The sequence below is a fragment of the Chelon labrosus genome (genome assembly GCF_963514085.1).
Source record: "Chelon labrosus genome assembly, chromosome: 9".
Classification (NCBI taxonomy): domain Eukaryota; kingdom Metazoa; phylum Chordata; class Actinopteri; order Mugiliformes; family Mugilidae; genus Chelon; species Chelon labrosus.
Genome location: NC_140359.1, coordinates 22,877,122 through 22,891,843, shown reverse-complemented (window position 1 = coordinate 22,891,843; position 14,722 = coordinate 22,877,122). Strand labels below are relative to the sequence as shown.

The 14,722-nt window shown below is 42.4% G+C and overlaps 1 protein-coding gene across 1 annotated transcript; it reads right to left on the bottom strand.

Annotated features, from left to right (window-relative positions):
- Positions 1 to 3,439: 3,439 nt before the first annotated feature.
- areg (amphiregulin) lies at positions 3,440 to 10,249 on the bottom strand. Its single transcript, XM_084552167.1, has 6 exons — positions 10,021 to 10,249; positions 9,119 to 9,292; positions 8,311 to 8,539; positions 8,021 to 8,191; positions 6,709 to 6,822; positions 3,440 to 4,210 (listed from the first exon to the last, which is right to left on the bottom strand). The coding sequence occupies exons 1-5, from the start codon at positions 10,055 to 10,057 to the stop codon at positions 6,729 to 6,731; spliced, it is 705 nt and encodes a 234-aa protein (XP_084408293.1). The 5' UTR covers positions 10,058 to 10,249; the 3' UTR covers positions 3,440 to 4,210; positions 6,709 to 6,728.
- Between the last annotated feature and the right edge of the window lie 4,473 nt (positions 10,250 to 14,722).

Genomic DNA, 14,722 nt, shown 5'->3' with positions numbered 1-14,722 from the left:
CTAATCATAGGTGCCACATACAGCTCATGGTTTCCAGCCCAAAAGCTGTTCAGAAACCATGCACAAAGCACCCAGATTGCTTACGCTAGTGTAGCCATTCAAAAAAAAAAATAATAATATATGTAGTTGAAGCATGGAACTCATCCCGCAACAAACAGCAGCAGCCAACCACCACAACAACTCTTTCACACACACAAATCAGCTTTAAGAAGCAATTAAAAAAAACTCAAGATGATCCCAAACCAGCCCAACTCCATTGTTAGCCAACAGTTGATCGTCGGTTTGGTGTGTCCCAGCCCTAATATTACCAGAGCTAGTCTAAAGCCTCATATGAATTATTGAGTGCATTTTTGTGTGGGACGATGACTTCATTGTGTCCTGCATTGTAGTCATGCTACAAAGGAATTACCTTCACCGCCGGTCTGGACAGAAGAAATGTTTACAGAAGAACATCTCAGGATTTTGTCAGTTCTCAAAACCGCTCATGGCTCGCTCTTTTCTACCAGTTGGTACTCAAAGTGCTTTACAGTCACGTTTTCACATTTGCCCACTCGTTCACACAAGCACACACACATTCAACTAGATGGTGTATAGTTGCTAGTCTAACTACTGAGCAACGTGGATAAGGAAATGCCTTTTAGACCAGTCTCAACTATTGCAGTTTGCGCTGCCTCGCACATTTCCAAGTAGTGTTAACACATACAGCTCATGGTTTCCATCCAAAAAGCTGATCAAAAACTGTGCACAAAGCATCAAGATTGCTTGCACTAGTGTAGCCATTCATAAACAAAATTTGCAGTTGAAGCATAGAAGTCATCCCACAACAAGCTGGACGATAACCAACTAGCAACTACCACAACAACTCAAATACACTCTAATCAGCTTGTTTCAAATCAGTTTTAAAAAGCAATTACGAAAAACCCAAGGTGATCCCAAACCAGCCCAACTCTATTGTTAGCCAACAGCTGATCGTTGGTTTGGTGTGTCCCAGCCCTAATATTACCAGAGCAAGAGGCAAGTCTAAAGCCTCACATGTACTATTGAGTGCATTTTTGTGTGGGACGATGACTGCATTGTGTCCTGCATTGTAGTCGTGCTACAAAGGAATTACCTTCACCGCCGGTATGGACAGAAGAAATGTTTACAGAAGAACATCTCAACATTTCGTCAGTTCTCAAAACCGTTCATGGTTTGCATTTCATATCGCTCTTTTCTACCTGTCGGTACTCAAAGTGCTTTACAGTCACATTTTCACATTTGCCTACTCGTTCACACAAGCACACACACTTTCAAGCAGATGGCGTACAGTTGCTTGTCCAATTACTGAGCAATGTGGATAAGGAAACGCCTTTTAGACCAATCACAACTATTGCAGTTTGCGCTGCCTTGCACATTTCCACGTAGTGTTACCACATACAGCTAATGGTTTCCATCCAAAAAGCTGTTCAAAAACTGTGCACAAAGCACCCAGATTGCTTGCACTAGTGTAGCCATACATAAACAAAATTTGCAGTTGAAGCATAGAAGCAACAAGCTGCAGCAGCCAACTACCATCAAATCAGTTTTAAAAAGCAATTGGAAAAACCCCAAGGTGATCCCAAACCAACCCAACTCTATTGTTAGCCAACAGCTGATCGTTGGTTTGGTGTGTCCCAGCCCTAACATTACCACAGCAAGAGGCTAGTCCAAAGACTCATATGAGCTACTGAGTGCATTTTTGTGTGGGACGATGACTGCATTGTGTCCTGCATTGTAGTCGTCCAACAAAGGAATCACCTTCACCGCTGGCATGGACAGAAGAAATGTTTACAGAAGAACATCTCAGCATTGCGTCAGTTTCAGAATCACTCTTGGCTGCATTTTATCATTTCATATTTGCCCACTCGTTCACACAAGCAGACACACATATTTAAATAGAACTTGGTGTTCAGTGTCTTGCTCAAGCAGGCATTTGGTCCATGTACTGGGAATTGAACTGCTATCCCTTTGGTTTGTGGTCAACCTATGTGCGATACTAAGATTGAATGATGATATTTGATTTTGTCAAATGAATAAAATGTTAAAATTGACACTGTAGGAAATGCCAGAGCAGACACAGGTAAATTCTCTCTATTTTTCTTGCTAACCACATGGGTACAACAGCACACCAAACCCCTAAAGAAAGTACACCGAATACTACCTTTGGTGAATTACGCTACATCTCTACATTGCAGCTTTTTTTTTTTTTTTTGCTTATATATTTTATCCAAATTTAAATGTATAAATCCACTGAAATTTCTTTGATTTGTTGCAAAGTTGGCCATCATAATCAAAACACAGTTTGTGGGATCAGACGTGTTGGGCCAATGAAAAGCAACAATTCCAAGTACAACATTTCTGAGAGCCACAAAAATGAAGTCAGGCTTCTTGGAATAAAGTCTGAATTGGGAGTTCATAGAACTGAAAACAAATAGTTCCACTCCAGTCTAATAATAATAACCAATATCGACACTAACCATGACAACACTCTCTCGTTGCATGAAGAATTCAAGGTAGGCAGGTTGTTCACGCATCTTGGAAAACCTGTCCTCTGTGGGTTTAGGCTTTCTAAGTAACTCCTATCTGTGTCTGATCCCTGGCTGAGCCCAAACTGTTGAGATCCTGGGTAGATCCTGGGTTTTTTTATGATGTTTGGGCTTGTCTGCATAGGGACTTTTCAGAAACATACCTGGTGACATTCTGTGATGGAAAAGAAGCTAAAATACCTATGTTCAGCCTGTATGCCCTTTTTGAACATGGAGGTTTACTTGCTAATCGCTCCTTTATGCTTCCAGGAAGTCAAATGAGGCTTGCACTATTTCTTCAAACTACAGTGTAATTAAAAGAGCAGCCAGAAATATGCCATCACGTTAATGGCACTAATTTTGACATCCAATGATCTTCTGCTTAAGGCCTTAAATTCATGCATTACATTTTTCTTTTCCTGCTTCCTTGACATCGGTGTCTCGTGATAGCTTAGCTGCACATAGTAACGAACCTGTTTGTGAATTTGTTTTCCCTTCTCTTTGCACAGTCTATTTTAGTTTTCTTTGTCTTGAGCCTTCTAATTATGTTCAAGGGTTTGTTTACATTTGTGGTAGGAAAGACCTTTGGGTTACCCGAGCATTCCCAAAATAGCTCAGAGCGGACACACCCCTGTGTCTTTACCAGCCTGCCTGAGCAACAATGCGTCCTTTTACCCAGGTGTGGACAACACCGCCAGACATCTGCAAAGCAATAGCTGCACAGTTATCAGTATGTTTGCTAGTGAGGTGGAATGACTGTGTGTAGGATATTTTCTTTGCGTTATTCTGCAAAATTCAAAGATTTGAGCACTGAAGTTACACACAGATACACATACAAACTCATATTTCTATCCTTGTAAGGATGTTCCATTGACACTGTGTATTGCCTTCTAAGCCATAACCTTATCGTATCCTTCACCAAAAAAAGTCTTAACTGGTTTTAAACCCCTGTTGCAAGGCCCAGAAAACTGGACCCACAAGGACATTGTGGCCTGACAACATCACTTTTCAGCAAGGGTTTGGTCCCCATAACTTATAAAAACAAGAACATACACACACACAGCATTTTGGCTCCTAAAAAGTAGTTGGACCCCATGAAGACAGATAAATCTGGAGCCCTCAAACACGCCTAAGTGTATCCTTCATTCTTTGCATTGCTCTCATGATTGTCGGAATACCTCAGTGATGTCAGCTAGTTTTCCTCTCTCATAGTTATTCCTGTCTGTTGGTTCTGTGTTTGGCTAAATGTCAGAGGTGTCTGTTTGAGCTGGTGGCTGAGATGGGATGCACCCAGAGGTGGGAATGTAAACACATGTACAAATTACTCTTTGACATAACACTGAGACACTTTATTGGTGATCAAATTCCATCCCTTTTCCAGAGTGAGATGAAGAGCATTTCTCTGACCTGTAACAATGGCAGTGCAATAAATAAAAGCAAACCTACAACACATTAAATAACTGAATGCGCAGCATTCGCACATACAAGATATAATAATAGTAGTCCAACACACAAACAGTCATACAATTGTTAGCAATAAATAATCACACTAATAAATTACATTCTAACAAGTTTTTACACAGCATCTAGTGAAGCCATCTATTCACTCTACTGCATCCTCCGGTCCTCCGACTCTGTTCTGCTTCTTCTTTGAATCGTGCAGCTGACTGCGGAAAGACAGATAGAAATCAGAGGTTAACAAATATGTAAAGCATAAACAATTTCAAAATGACTCAGAGTAGCTAGACATTTAGTCACTGAAAGTAAAACTCCACTATTCTCCTTCTGCAATTTCTGTTGCTTTTGTAATGACTCCCAACACAGAGTAAAATAACTGATGCAGTCAACAGTTTCATTCTAAAGGCATGTGTTGAAATTTCTGTATTTTTAGAATATTTTAATAGTTAACGAAAGGAAAACAAGTTTACATTTATATCCGAATTATGTTTTTGGATACAGCCGCTGGGTAAAGCTTTAGGCAGGGATTTCCAGATCTAGCGCAGCAGCTTTTAGGACAACTATATTATGAAATCTCTAAGTAGAAAAGTTATTTAAAACAATTAAAAAATACTGAGTAAAATATTAGTCGAAAAAACAGAAGAATTTGTGCATTTTTTGCAGTTTTGGCTGTCATTTGTATGCATGTGTGAAAAAAGTTTTTATATCTGAGATTTGGGGGCATAGAACCAACTAAATAGACATCAATAGGGGCATGAAAAAAAGAGACGTTCATATGATCATTCAACATTTAAAAAGAACCATAGAGAATGCAGTTGCTTTGGTGAGATGATGAACAACATTTTGGGTGTGCTCTGCTTTAATATTCAACTCCACAAAGGTGTCTAATTTTCTATTCACTTGTTTTTGTCCTCAACCAGTCAGCCTCGTTGTGGCGATATTGTCAAGATTCAACATTAAAGCAGTTCCTTTCGTGAGTGCAGTTGGAAAACAATTAGTGCAGCTCTGCAATTATCCTTCAAAGGCATCAGTAAAACTATTAATAGCCTGAAAAACCAAAATGCTTTTAAAGAATGGCACATTGCTCTGCTCAGGGTGGACAATGAGTGACAAATGAGGAGAATGCCGCACAGCCGCATTGTCTGTCTCGGGGCTAAAATTTCTGCCTAAGCACGTGAAGTCTGCATGCAAGTGTGCGTGTGTTCCTCAGTGAGATCCGACCACATGCAAGTGGAGTAATAATGAACTCTTACAGCCAGGTCATCACACGTACAGTCACTCTGTCAGTACTGCTATTGTTTGAACACAGGGGTGAATGTGCACGATCGAGCGTGCGGTTTCTCTTTACGCTGGTATGCGAGTGCGGAGATGGGACAGGCCGAGACACCCCTGGCTAATCCGGGTTTATTCCTTCTAGTGAGGATTCCCTCTTATGATGCATGATGCAACCGGCTGTGCTCAATAACAACAACAACAGGCGCGCGGGCTATTCCACCACCCGGTGAACCCACTCCTTCCTGTTTGGCTTAAGGCACACGTGAGCAGAGGTTAGACGCCGCCCTCTGACGGGTTAGGCAAGACTTTTGGAGGAATCACCAAACTGTACACCACCGGACATACGGGATTATTGCATATCCATGTTACAGCATCACGGCATTCCTTGAACAAATAGCATCAACGGAGAATCAGCTTGGGGAAGGCTCAGCTATCCCAATTATTCCTATCAAAATCCTTGAACAAGACTCAAGACTTGAACACGAAAACGCACATCTTAATTATTTCAAAACGATGTAGGCAAAAACAGACTTCTTATTTGCAGCTGGTAAATCAATAACGGCTGTAGCAAGCAGATTTAAGGCTCTTTTAGAGTACTGCAGGACATAGACGCCGTAACCTACGTACCTAGCCTACGCCAGTGTCTAGCCTATGCCTAGTCGGGGTTGTGTCTTTTATGCCAATCGAGTTAATTTTTGGTTCTTCTTCCTGTTTTTGAAACTTTCGCCACAATGAGACGAGTCATACAAATGTTTGTATCTCCGAACCTCCTCAGTTAACCTTTTCTCAATGTGCTCCATCTCTATTGACCCAAAACAATCAATTTGAAAATTGCGGAGTTGGAGAAGGAGCCGGAAATACTAAAGTGGAAACTCGCTATTACAAAGTAGACCAATCACAGCTCTTGCGGTCTGCGTTGCCGCAGAACCTAGTTACATTTCTGGGGAGATGCACGCTAGGCTATGGCATAAGGGTCTACGTAGGGTCTGGGCAGTCGCCGTAGGAGGTAGATCAAACAGAAGAGGAATATTATTGCAGTGAACCTTTATTTTCATACCTGTGACTGTCTTTCAGCTTAGCTTGCGTACTTTAGCTTGCACAAATCCTTCAGACCCCTAACCCTAACCCTAACCTTCATTGTTCATATTCTGAGAAAATACTTTTACCACAGATTACTGCGCTTGCTAGTTGTAAATTTATCTGAAATCACAAGTTTAATTGGGGTTGGTAAACTATAAACTTGCCCAGATCTAGTAGAGTAGGACAGAGCTGCTAACGTTAACCTAATGTCCAAGACAAGCTCCTACACGGAAGAGAAATCGTAGACATAATCTGACAGATTCTCAACAGAATAATGGAGAGTAACGCAAACTTCCCCCTGTAAAAGTACAGGGAGTTCGTGTTTGTAGGTCAAAGCCTCAGCGACACCTACCTGGTCGTAACTCGATGCCCTCACACCACAACGTCACCAACGTGTTTCTGCAGCTTCTCCTGCTCCGACCCGGTCCCAAGGTAGGATGCCAGGAAGTTCTTATGTGACCTGTAACTACAAAAGACATTCAACGTGAGCATAAAAGCTGAGGCGTTCTCTTGTGACTGTCAGGTGATCGCAATAGCCTGGGTGGGAGTGTGGGGCCGGCTTTGATCCGGGTGGTTTTTGTTACCGTCATTTCTATAGACTACCGCCCAGAAAGTGCATAACAACATTAAAATGAACTCCTTTACAACTTTACTACTGAAGTGTTTTGACCAAGTTAACTTGAGGTTGCTCTCACAGTAATAAGTCCTACTTTCACTCCACCTTTACCTGTGGCTGTAAAGCCTTAATTGCACTGCTGCTTGCTAGATTTGCACCATCCTGGACTATTGACTTTGTGATTCGGTTACATATTGATAAGGACCTGTGACTGTAAAATAAATGACTTGCCATTATCACAGCATTACACTAAGCAGTGCAAGATGGTAATTTAACATGAAGTGTGAGTAATACATGGGTGACACAATTGTAGATTTCACTTCAAGTCAACAAAAATCCTGATTGAGACACACCGTGGAGTCCATCCTGTGAAGGTGGTGAGCAATACTTTTATAGTGTGGGTGTGTTTGGGTGTGTTAATGTGCCTTTTGATGTGTCAGTGGGTTCCCTTTGCCAGCGAGTGTTGCTGGGCACTAATGTAACATTGAGTTATGTCAGGATTCATTTGCGCACGTTTGATTAAATAATCCCCCCTTTAATAGTTTTAAGGAATAAAGGAATAAAGGAATAAAGATGAGTAAGAGGGCTTCTGTGTGAAACCGCTTGCAGCAGGTCTTTATGTAGTTTTCTAGCTTGTGTGCGGAGTTTGAGCTTTAAATCCAAAAGCAGAGGTGTGCCTTTTGATGGCAAACCTCACGCGGCAGCAAGTCCTAGCAGTTTGGTTTTCAGTTCTGTATTGGGACGTCCTGAACAGACTGCTCATAGACTACTCGCTCTAATCCACAAAAAGTGTCGCTGTCGCTCATTTTTAATCAGGATTCAGGTTTGGACATTTATTCCTAATGCCATTTAGGAATTCCAATGCCAATTCTTTCTCCATATATGTATGCATGCATGCGCCAAGATGGAATATGGGGAAACAGACAGTTAAATGGGTGAAGAAACCTTAAAAAATACTGAAACTGAAATTGAAATTGAAGTATGTGCAGCTTTATCCAAATGATCGCCTGTGTGTGTGTGTGTGTGTGTGTGTGCACTTTGTACTTACTGAGCACAGGTCATGAGCAGGATGGCGGTGCAGCTGATGACCGACAGGACCACAGCAATGATCACCAGGACCGTCTGCACCAGCTCTGTGTTGCTGCCCGGACTGGAATTTGTTTGAACTGCCCCCAGAGTTTGGATCCCACAGCGCTCTCCGTCGTAACCCTTCATGCATCTGTAGCGTGACAACAAATTGATCGGTCAACGAGGAGATGAATTTCATTTACTAATATTTATTCCATCCAAGCTTATATTCACACGTGTGCAGGCACACAAAAGGTCAAGTGTACTCACATGCACACTGGCTCCTGCAGGCCCTCTATGTACTTGCAGTAGCCGTGAATGCAGTAGCCCAGGTGGGTGGAGGTGCAGGGGTCCTTGGTGGTGCTGAAAGTGGACGTGTACCCGTTCGTGAAGACCGTGTGCTCCGGGTTGAGAGGGGTTGTGCTTTTGCTCTTGTGCCTGTTCCTCCTCCTGCCTTTGCCTTTTCCCTTCTTGTTTTCATCTTTAGCGGCGTGCAGCGCTGCAGCGAGAAAGGGAGCAGATGCAAATGACCATCTAACAGAGGTTTTATGGTGTCGTTATGGCTTTTTATAGACTGAAGGTTTCCAATAACTCAGAAAATAAATAAAGAATCATAAAACGGTTGCCAAGGTGTTTAGGGAAAATTTCAAAAAGGAGATAACTGATATGATCATAATTATCATAGCTGGATGTTATCAGCAGATTTTACCTTTGAGACTGTAAACCATAATTTCCCAGTTTAACTCTAACCCTAACCCTAACTCAAGAAAGTGTAAACCATCCATTGACTTAATTAGTTCACATTATTTAAAGACTGTTAAAGTAAAATGATTCATCTTCTGCACTTTTTGACAAGACTTGCTATGTGTCCTCCAAACAGAAATTACTGCTAACACGGCACCACAGCTGGATAATAAAGCTGGAAAACATTAACTTCTCTTGAGTTTACTTATCATTATTCACAAATAATCTATAGCATAGCAATACAAACTGGTTTGGTCCTGACAACATCTGAAAAATAAGTGTCCTGATCACAGATTTAATCATTCAGAAGAAGAAATTGGGTTGGTTTGCCTACCATTGAGGCTGAAATGTTCGTTTTCTCCTCCTGAAAGTTCATCGTTTATTTCCTGCTCCTCATCGTCGCTCAGCGAACTCTGGAGGCCCTCCCCAGAGGCCGGACCGCCGGTCACTCCGGCTAGTTCGCTGGAGTATGTGGCATCAGATCCCCGAACAATTGGAGCACTGAAGACTGCGGTGAAAAAAAAAGGAATAAATACATAAATAAAACACAGACATGTAAAGATGAAGTGAGGAGAAATTTAGGTCAAAGTTTGTGTCATCTGATGCAACGTCTGGAAGTATGGAAGCAAGAATCCAACTCCAAGATTAAAAGCTGTTGCCATAAAGAGATTAAAATAATAATAGTAATAAAAAAAGAATATCCAGGGTGCTTTAAAGGCATTCAGGTAAATTGTTTCTTCGCCAAAAACCTAAGAATAACTACTTTCTATTGGAATTGTACTCAGAAATCTGCTTCTGACTCATCATTTCCCCTTCAGATATTGAGGCCAATCTGAAACCAGTACAACCAGAACTGTACTGCGCCAATAAAGAATAGGATTCAATCAAAGGATGGAGTAAAGTATTTGAAACACGCTGGCCTGTGACTGCCTCTGGGACTCCCTGTACAATGACTCGATTTGGTTTGTTGAGAGCCAGAGCGGTGCCTCTGACACAAATTCCTCCCTCTGTCTAAAAAACATCCTGAATATCTCCCTGCTGCCTGACAAGTCCTCACCTGCAGATACATTTTTTCTGTCTCGCACCCCCTCCTCAGAGTTAACGCCGCTTTGCATTTCTCCTCTTTCTGTTTCTCCCATTTCCATTTCATTGATTTAAAAAAAAAAAAAAAAAAAAAAGGTCTCTGCAGAAGCACAAACATTACACACAAATCATTTAGTACAAGTCCAGACTTACCGGAGCACAGGAGGCAGGTGAGGACGAGAGTGTTCATATCCCAGGAAGAGAGTGTTGTGTGTATGACGGTCCTGCGCTAATCTGTATATGTGTGTGTGTTGGAGTGTGTGTTTGTCCCCTGCTGATAGAGATTGCTCTCTTTACCTCCACTGGGTGCAGCTTTTATACTGTAGACCAACGCCTGCCTCTCAACTCCAAGGAGAAAGAAGGGTGTGTGTGTGTGAGTGTGTGTGTGTGTGAGAGAGAGAGCAACAAACTCATTGTGAATGTGTGTGTGTGTGGGTGTGAGTGCGTGTGTGTCTGTGTGTGTGTGTGTAATGATTAATCTGCCCCGGGCAACGCATTTTGCACATCATGTTCACACATACGATGAGGCCTCTGTCTGGGAATAATAAGTCTGAACCGGAATCAGCCGCAAAACAGTTGGATGTATTCGGACTGGCCTCTCGTCACCATTACAAACAGCTGTCCCTGCTCCTGCGAGTGTTATTGCTTCCGCACGTCTCCCTCTATGGTCACGAACGAGGCCTTAATTACGCGTGCAGTCCAGTTGGTGACACACACACGGGTACACGTACCCGACACTACGCGCTCACACTTTTGAAAATCTAATTTTACTTCGTTCTTTCGAGCTGGTTGAGTGGGAGAAGGGAAAGCCGCCATAAAATACAGATACAAAGGTCCTCTCTTGACAGCACTCACAGACACTATATATATATATATTTATCGTTGACCGTTCCTGGGTTACACTTTACTCATGGTGCAAAGATGGTTAGCAAACATAATGTGACGCCAAGGGGCAATAAAAGGAATAATCATCAAATTCCTGAATGATAAGATTGCATGAATGACTGTGCGTGAATTATATCGGACAATACTGACAGACACGTCTACAAATGGTGATGTAATGTGCAAGAAAGGATATCCCCTGAATTTTTCCTTATTTGCTGAAATGCAAAACCTATTTTCGCTGCAGTTAAATGATGTTTTATGACTCTTTCTTATCTATTCAGGTTAAAACCAACCTATTCTATCTCTTTATTTTAATACGCTTCATGTGTTTTGGATATTTTTTTTAAGCTGTGTGTGTTTTTCTGCGTCTAAATCATTGTGTGTTTGATTAAATGATGCCCAGTGTTACTATTTCAGTACACCGTAACTAAGAGGAGACCTTAAGGCTTGGGTGGGGAAGCTGCACACAGAAGGGTGTGTTGCTCATGTTGTTGTGTCTGCAGAGGGAGAGAGAGGTTGTCTCATCATTTGTGGAATCCAATAGAAACCTGCCAGGAATGTTCGGAAATTCTCCAAGTCATCCCCCGGGCCTCGGCGGCCGCGAGCTCCTTGACACGCTTTGTTTATAATGGCCATGGAATTAAACTGTTTGGATTATGTGTAATGGCATTGGGGATGTGTGATATGAACGTGTGGAAAGTCTGACACAAGCCTGGAGAGGAGCATCCCATAACAGCCGCCCACTGTAAACACACCGCTGCCAAGCTAACACCGCGAAGGGTGAAAAGAGCCTGACGAGTATAGTTGCATCTCTCTGGAAAAAAAAAATCACGGTATTTTCACCAAACAGGTAGCACGCACAGGAGATGTCACAACTTGAAGAACATTGTTCGACAAAAGGGATTGTCGCCTGCATCACGCACAAGCGTAGTCAAGCTTTTAATGTGTACACACACCTGAACAACTAGCCTGGCATAGCTGGATATATACATCATTCAGGCGCAACATTAGAACCACTGACAGGAGAAGTAAATAACACTGACCATCTTTGGACCTGGCATTCATTCATGTGGATGTTACTTAGACATGTACCACCCACCTAGAACAGACCAGGCACCCCCACCCCATAGCAATGACACTCCTTGATGGCAGCAGACACACACACAAAAACGCTTTAGGAACAACTCAAAAAAACATGAAGAACAGCACAAGGTCTTGACCTGGCCTCCAAATTCTGTGAGATGATCCACAGAAGCCCCTTCCCCCAACCCATAGGACCCAAGGACCCCCTACTAACAACATTCTGTTGCCAGACACCACAGGAAACCCTCAGAAGGCCCATGTCCATTCTCTGATGAGCCATAACTGTTTTGGAGGCACAAGGGAGACCTTCGCAACAGTAGGAAGGTGGTCATAATGTAATAAAATGTTATGCCTGATTGCCTGATAGCACGCTGGAAGATCTTTGCCGTGGCATGTTCCGTTGGCAAAGGAGGGTTATTGTCAGGTTCAGGTTTACAGAACGCCAGCAAACAAGACAGAAGATCTACAGAAGCATTATAGAAGGTCTGTGAGGTTCCACTTGGGCTCAGATGGATCTTTTATTGGCTTTATACCAACTGTGTTTGGCCTCAGGCCTCCTTTTACGTTGACCTCTTAGGTGTATTGACCTTAAGTTGACCTGGAGCACCTGAGCCAGTAGGAATTTTATTGGAAATTATTCAAGGGATGTCAAGAAATCCCATTGAAAATATATGTAGAGGTCAGTACGCTTCATCTACCGTGAAACATGGATATTTGTATAAAGTTTTGTGTCAATGGACTGTGGTAACTTAAGCCTGCTGGCAGCGAGAGAAGAAAAGCCTGAGAAAACACCAAAGTTGTGATTAATAATTCTGTCACAAAGACAAATGTCTGTCCATCATCTGTCGGCAATTAATCCAGTATTTGTTGTGATATTGTTGTATAATTGTGATGTCATCTGAAAGTTGTTGACCTTGCCGTCTCCAGAGCCACGGCGCTAACACAAAAAGCAGCAAACAATAAACAGAAAAAATACAACCGGCAGTGAGCAGCAAAACAAACGCGGACATGGCACACATGGAAGATTTTGTTTTCTTAAAGGACACGCAAGGATGCAGCTAAATGGGGCTTCCACCAACCGCAATACTCGCTGCATGAGCAACCTACTATTACTTACGCAATCGTTTGGTAATAACAGTCGCATAGACTGAGCACAGTGCGGAGATTAGCGGCAGTTCCTGAATCGTGGATCGTGTTTATCCACAGGTTTTATATTTAGAACACCGCTGAGTGGGTGTGTTTGTGGGTCTTTGTGTGTGTGTAAGTGCATGCTTATGTGTTTTTAATGAGCAGTGTCTGAAGGTGACTTAATGTTTATGTGTCATCGCTGCTGGTCATTAGCATACAGGACATGCAAAGAGGCTGGAGTTAGGTGTTAAAACTGGCTCATTGACTCCGGTTGAGAAGCTAATTAGGGTGCTGAGAGCAAAATGGTGCGACTCATTAACTTGGACCCAGCACATGATGACCCGGCCTCGCTGCAAGCTTCCCATTTATCTGTATTTAATAAGTGACCATGCAAAATATATAGTATGTGTCATGTTTTTTTTTGTAGAGTGACAAATCAGATGAAACAAAAAGGAGAGTCATAGCAACACTGGTTCCATGTACACCGATCAGGCAACCAGGCATAACATTATGACCACCTTCCTAACATTGTGTAGGTCTCCCTTGTGCCTGCAAAACAGTTGTGACTCATCAGAGAATGGACATGGGCCTTCTGAGGGCGTCCTGTGGTGTCTGGCCACAGGATGTTGTTAGTGGGGGACCTTTGGGTCGTATGGGTTGAGTATCATCCCAGAGATACTTGATAAGTTTGAGATCTAGCGAATTTGGAGGCCAGGTCAACACCTTGTGCTGTTTTTCATGTTTTTTTGAGTCGTTCCTGAGTTGTTTTTGTGTGTGTGTGTCTGTGTCAGGCTGCATCCTGCTGGGGATGGCTGCTGCCATCAAGGAGAATTTTTGCTACGGGGTGGGGGGTGCCCGGTCTGGTCTAGGTGTCCGAAAGTTTCCCAGCAGAACGTTGTATTATCACAAGATGGTCAATGTCATTTAATTCCCCTGTCAGTGGTTTTAATGTTGCGTCTGATCGATATATCTTGAGAAGTTAAGAAAAATGTGAAGCTGCAGTTCTGAGTGGCGTTTCATTCGTACTCCAAGGTACCTGCGGGGGTTTTTATTCACAGTCACTGTCCAACAGTCTTACCTGGAGGTGCAACAGAACTGACAAAAGGTTCTCATTCTTGAAGTGTGAAATCATCTAAGAGTCATTAAAAGAGACTTTAACCTTTAACCTTTAACCTGTAAATAAGAGTCATGATTTTCACAGGTTCTGGGCAGTGTGAATTTACTTTAAGTTTGAGATCCCTGCATGAAAAACGACTTGAGACATCTGGTGGAGAATCTTGTCACAGCCTTGTTAATTTCCTCTTGTTTGACTCTTTCTTTCATAATACTCAAACCGTACGCTGTGTTGCACAGCAGGGAAGTCTTAAAGGTGCTCCACCTTGCCACTACTACCACCGTGTGTTAGGTAACAGATAAAAGTTTAGCTGGTAAATCAAGCGTACTTGTTACACTGTTTCCTGAAGAGGTCTAGATGGTGAGGGGAGTAACGATGATTTGCACCAAGGAAAATAATTTGAAAAACACCTTTTTTCGAGCTTATTAACTACAAAAGTAAAGGAGGACTAACACTGTACAGGATGCAACCTCTTCCCCGGTTCTATGTTCCTTGTGGAACAAGTGGAGACAGGTGTGCTCATTGCTGCAGACAAAACAAGACTGGAGACAAAGCACAAGAAATCTGCACCTACTCCATTTAACGCACCACAGATAAAAGGTTTTCATTATTATGTAGTTATTCTGAGACAGTGTTTGGCCTACA

Coding starts and splice junctions, on each gene's coding strand:
- areg (XM_084552167.1), bottom strand. CDS start 10,057: ATGAACACTCTCGTCCTCACCTGCCTCCTGTGCTCCG. Junction 8,540..9,118: donor CGAACATTTCAGCCTCAATG/GTAGGCAAACCA, acceptor TTCTCGCTGCAG/CGCTGCACGCCGCTAAAGAT. Junction 8,192..8,310: donor CTGCAGGAGCCAGTGTGCAT/GTGAGTACACTT, acceptor GTCACGCTACAG/ATGCATGAAGGGTTACGACG.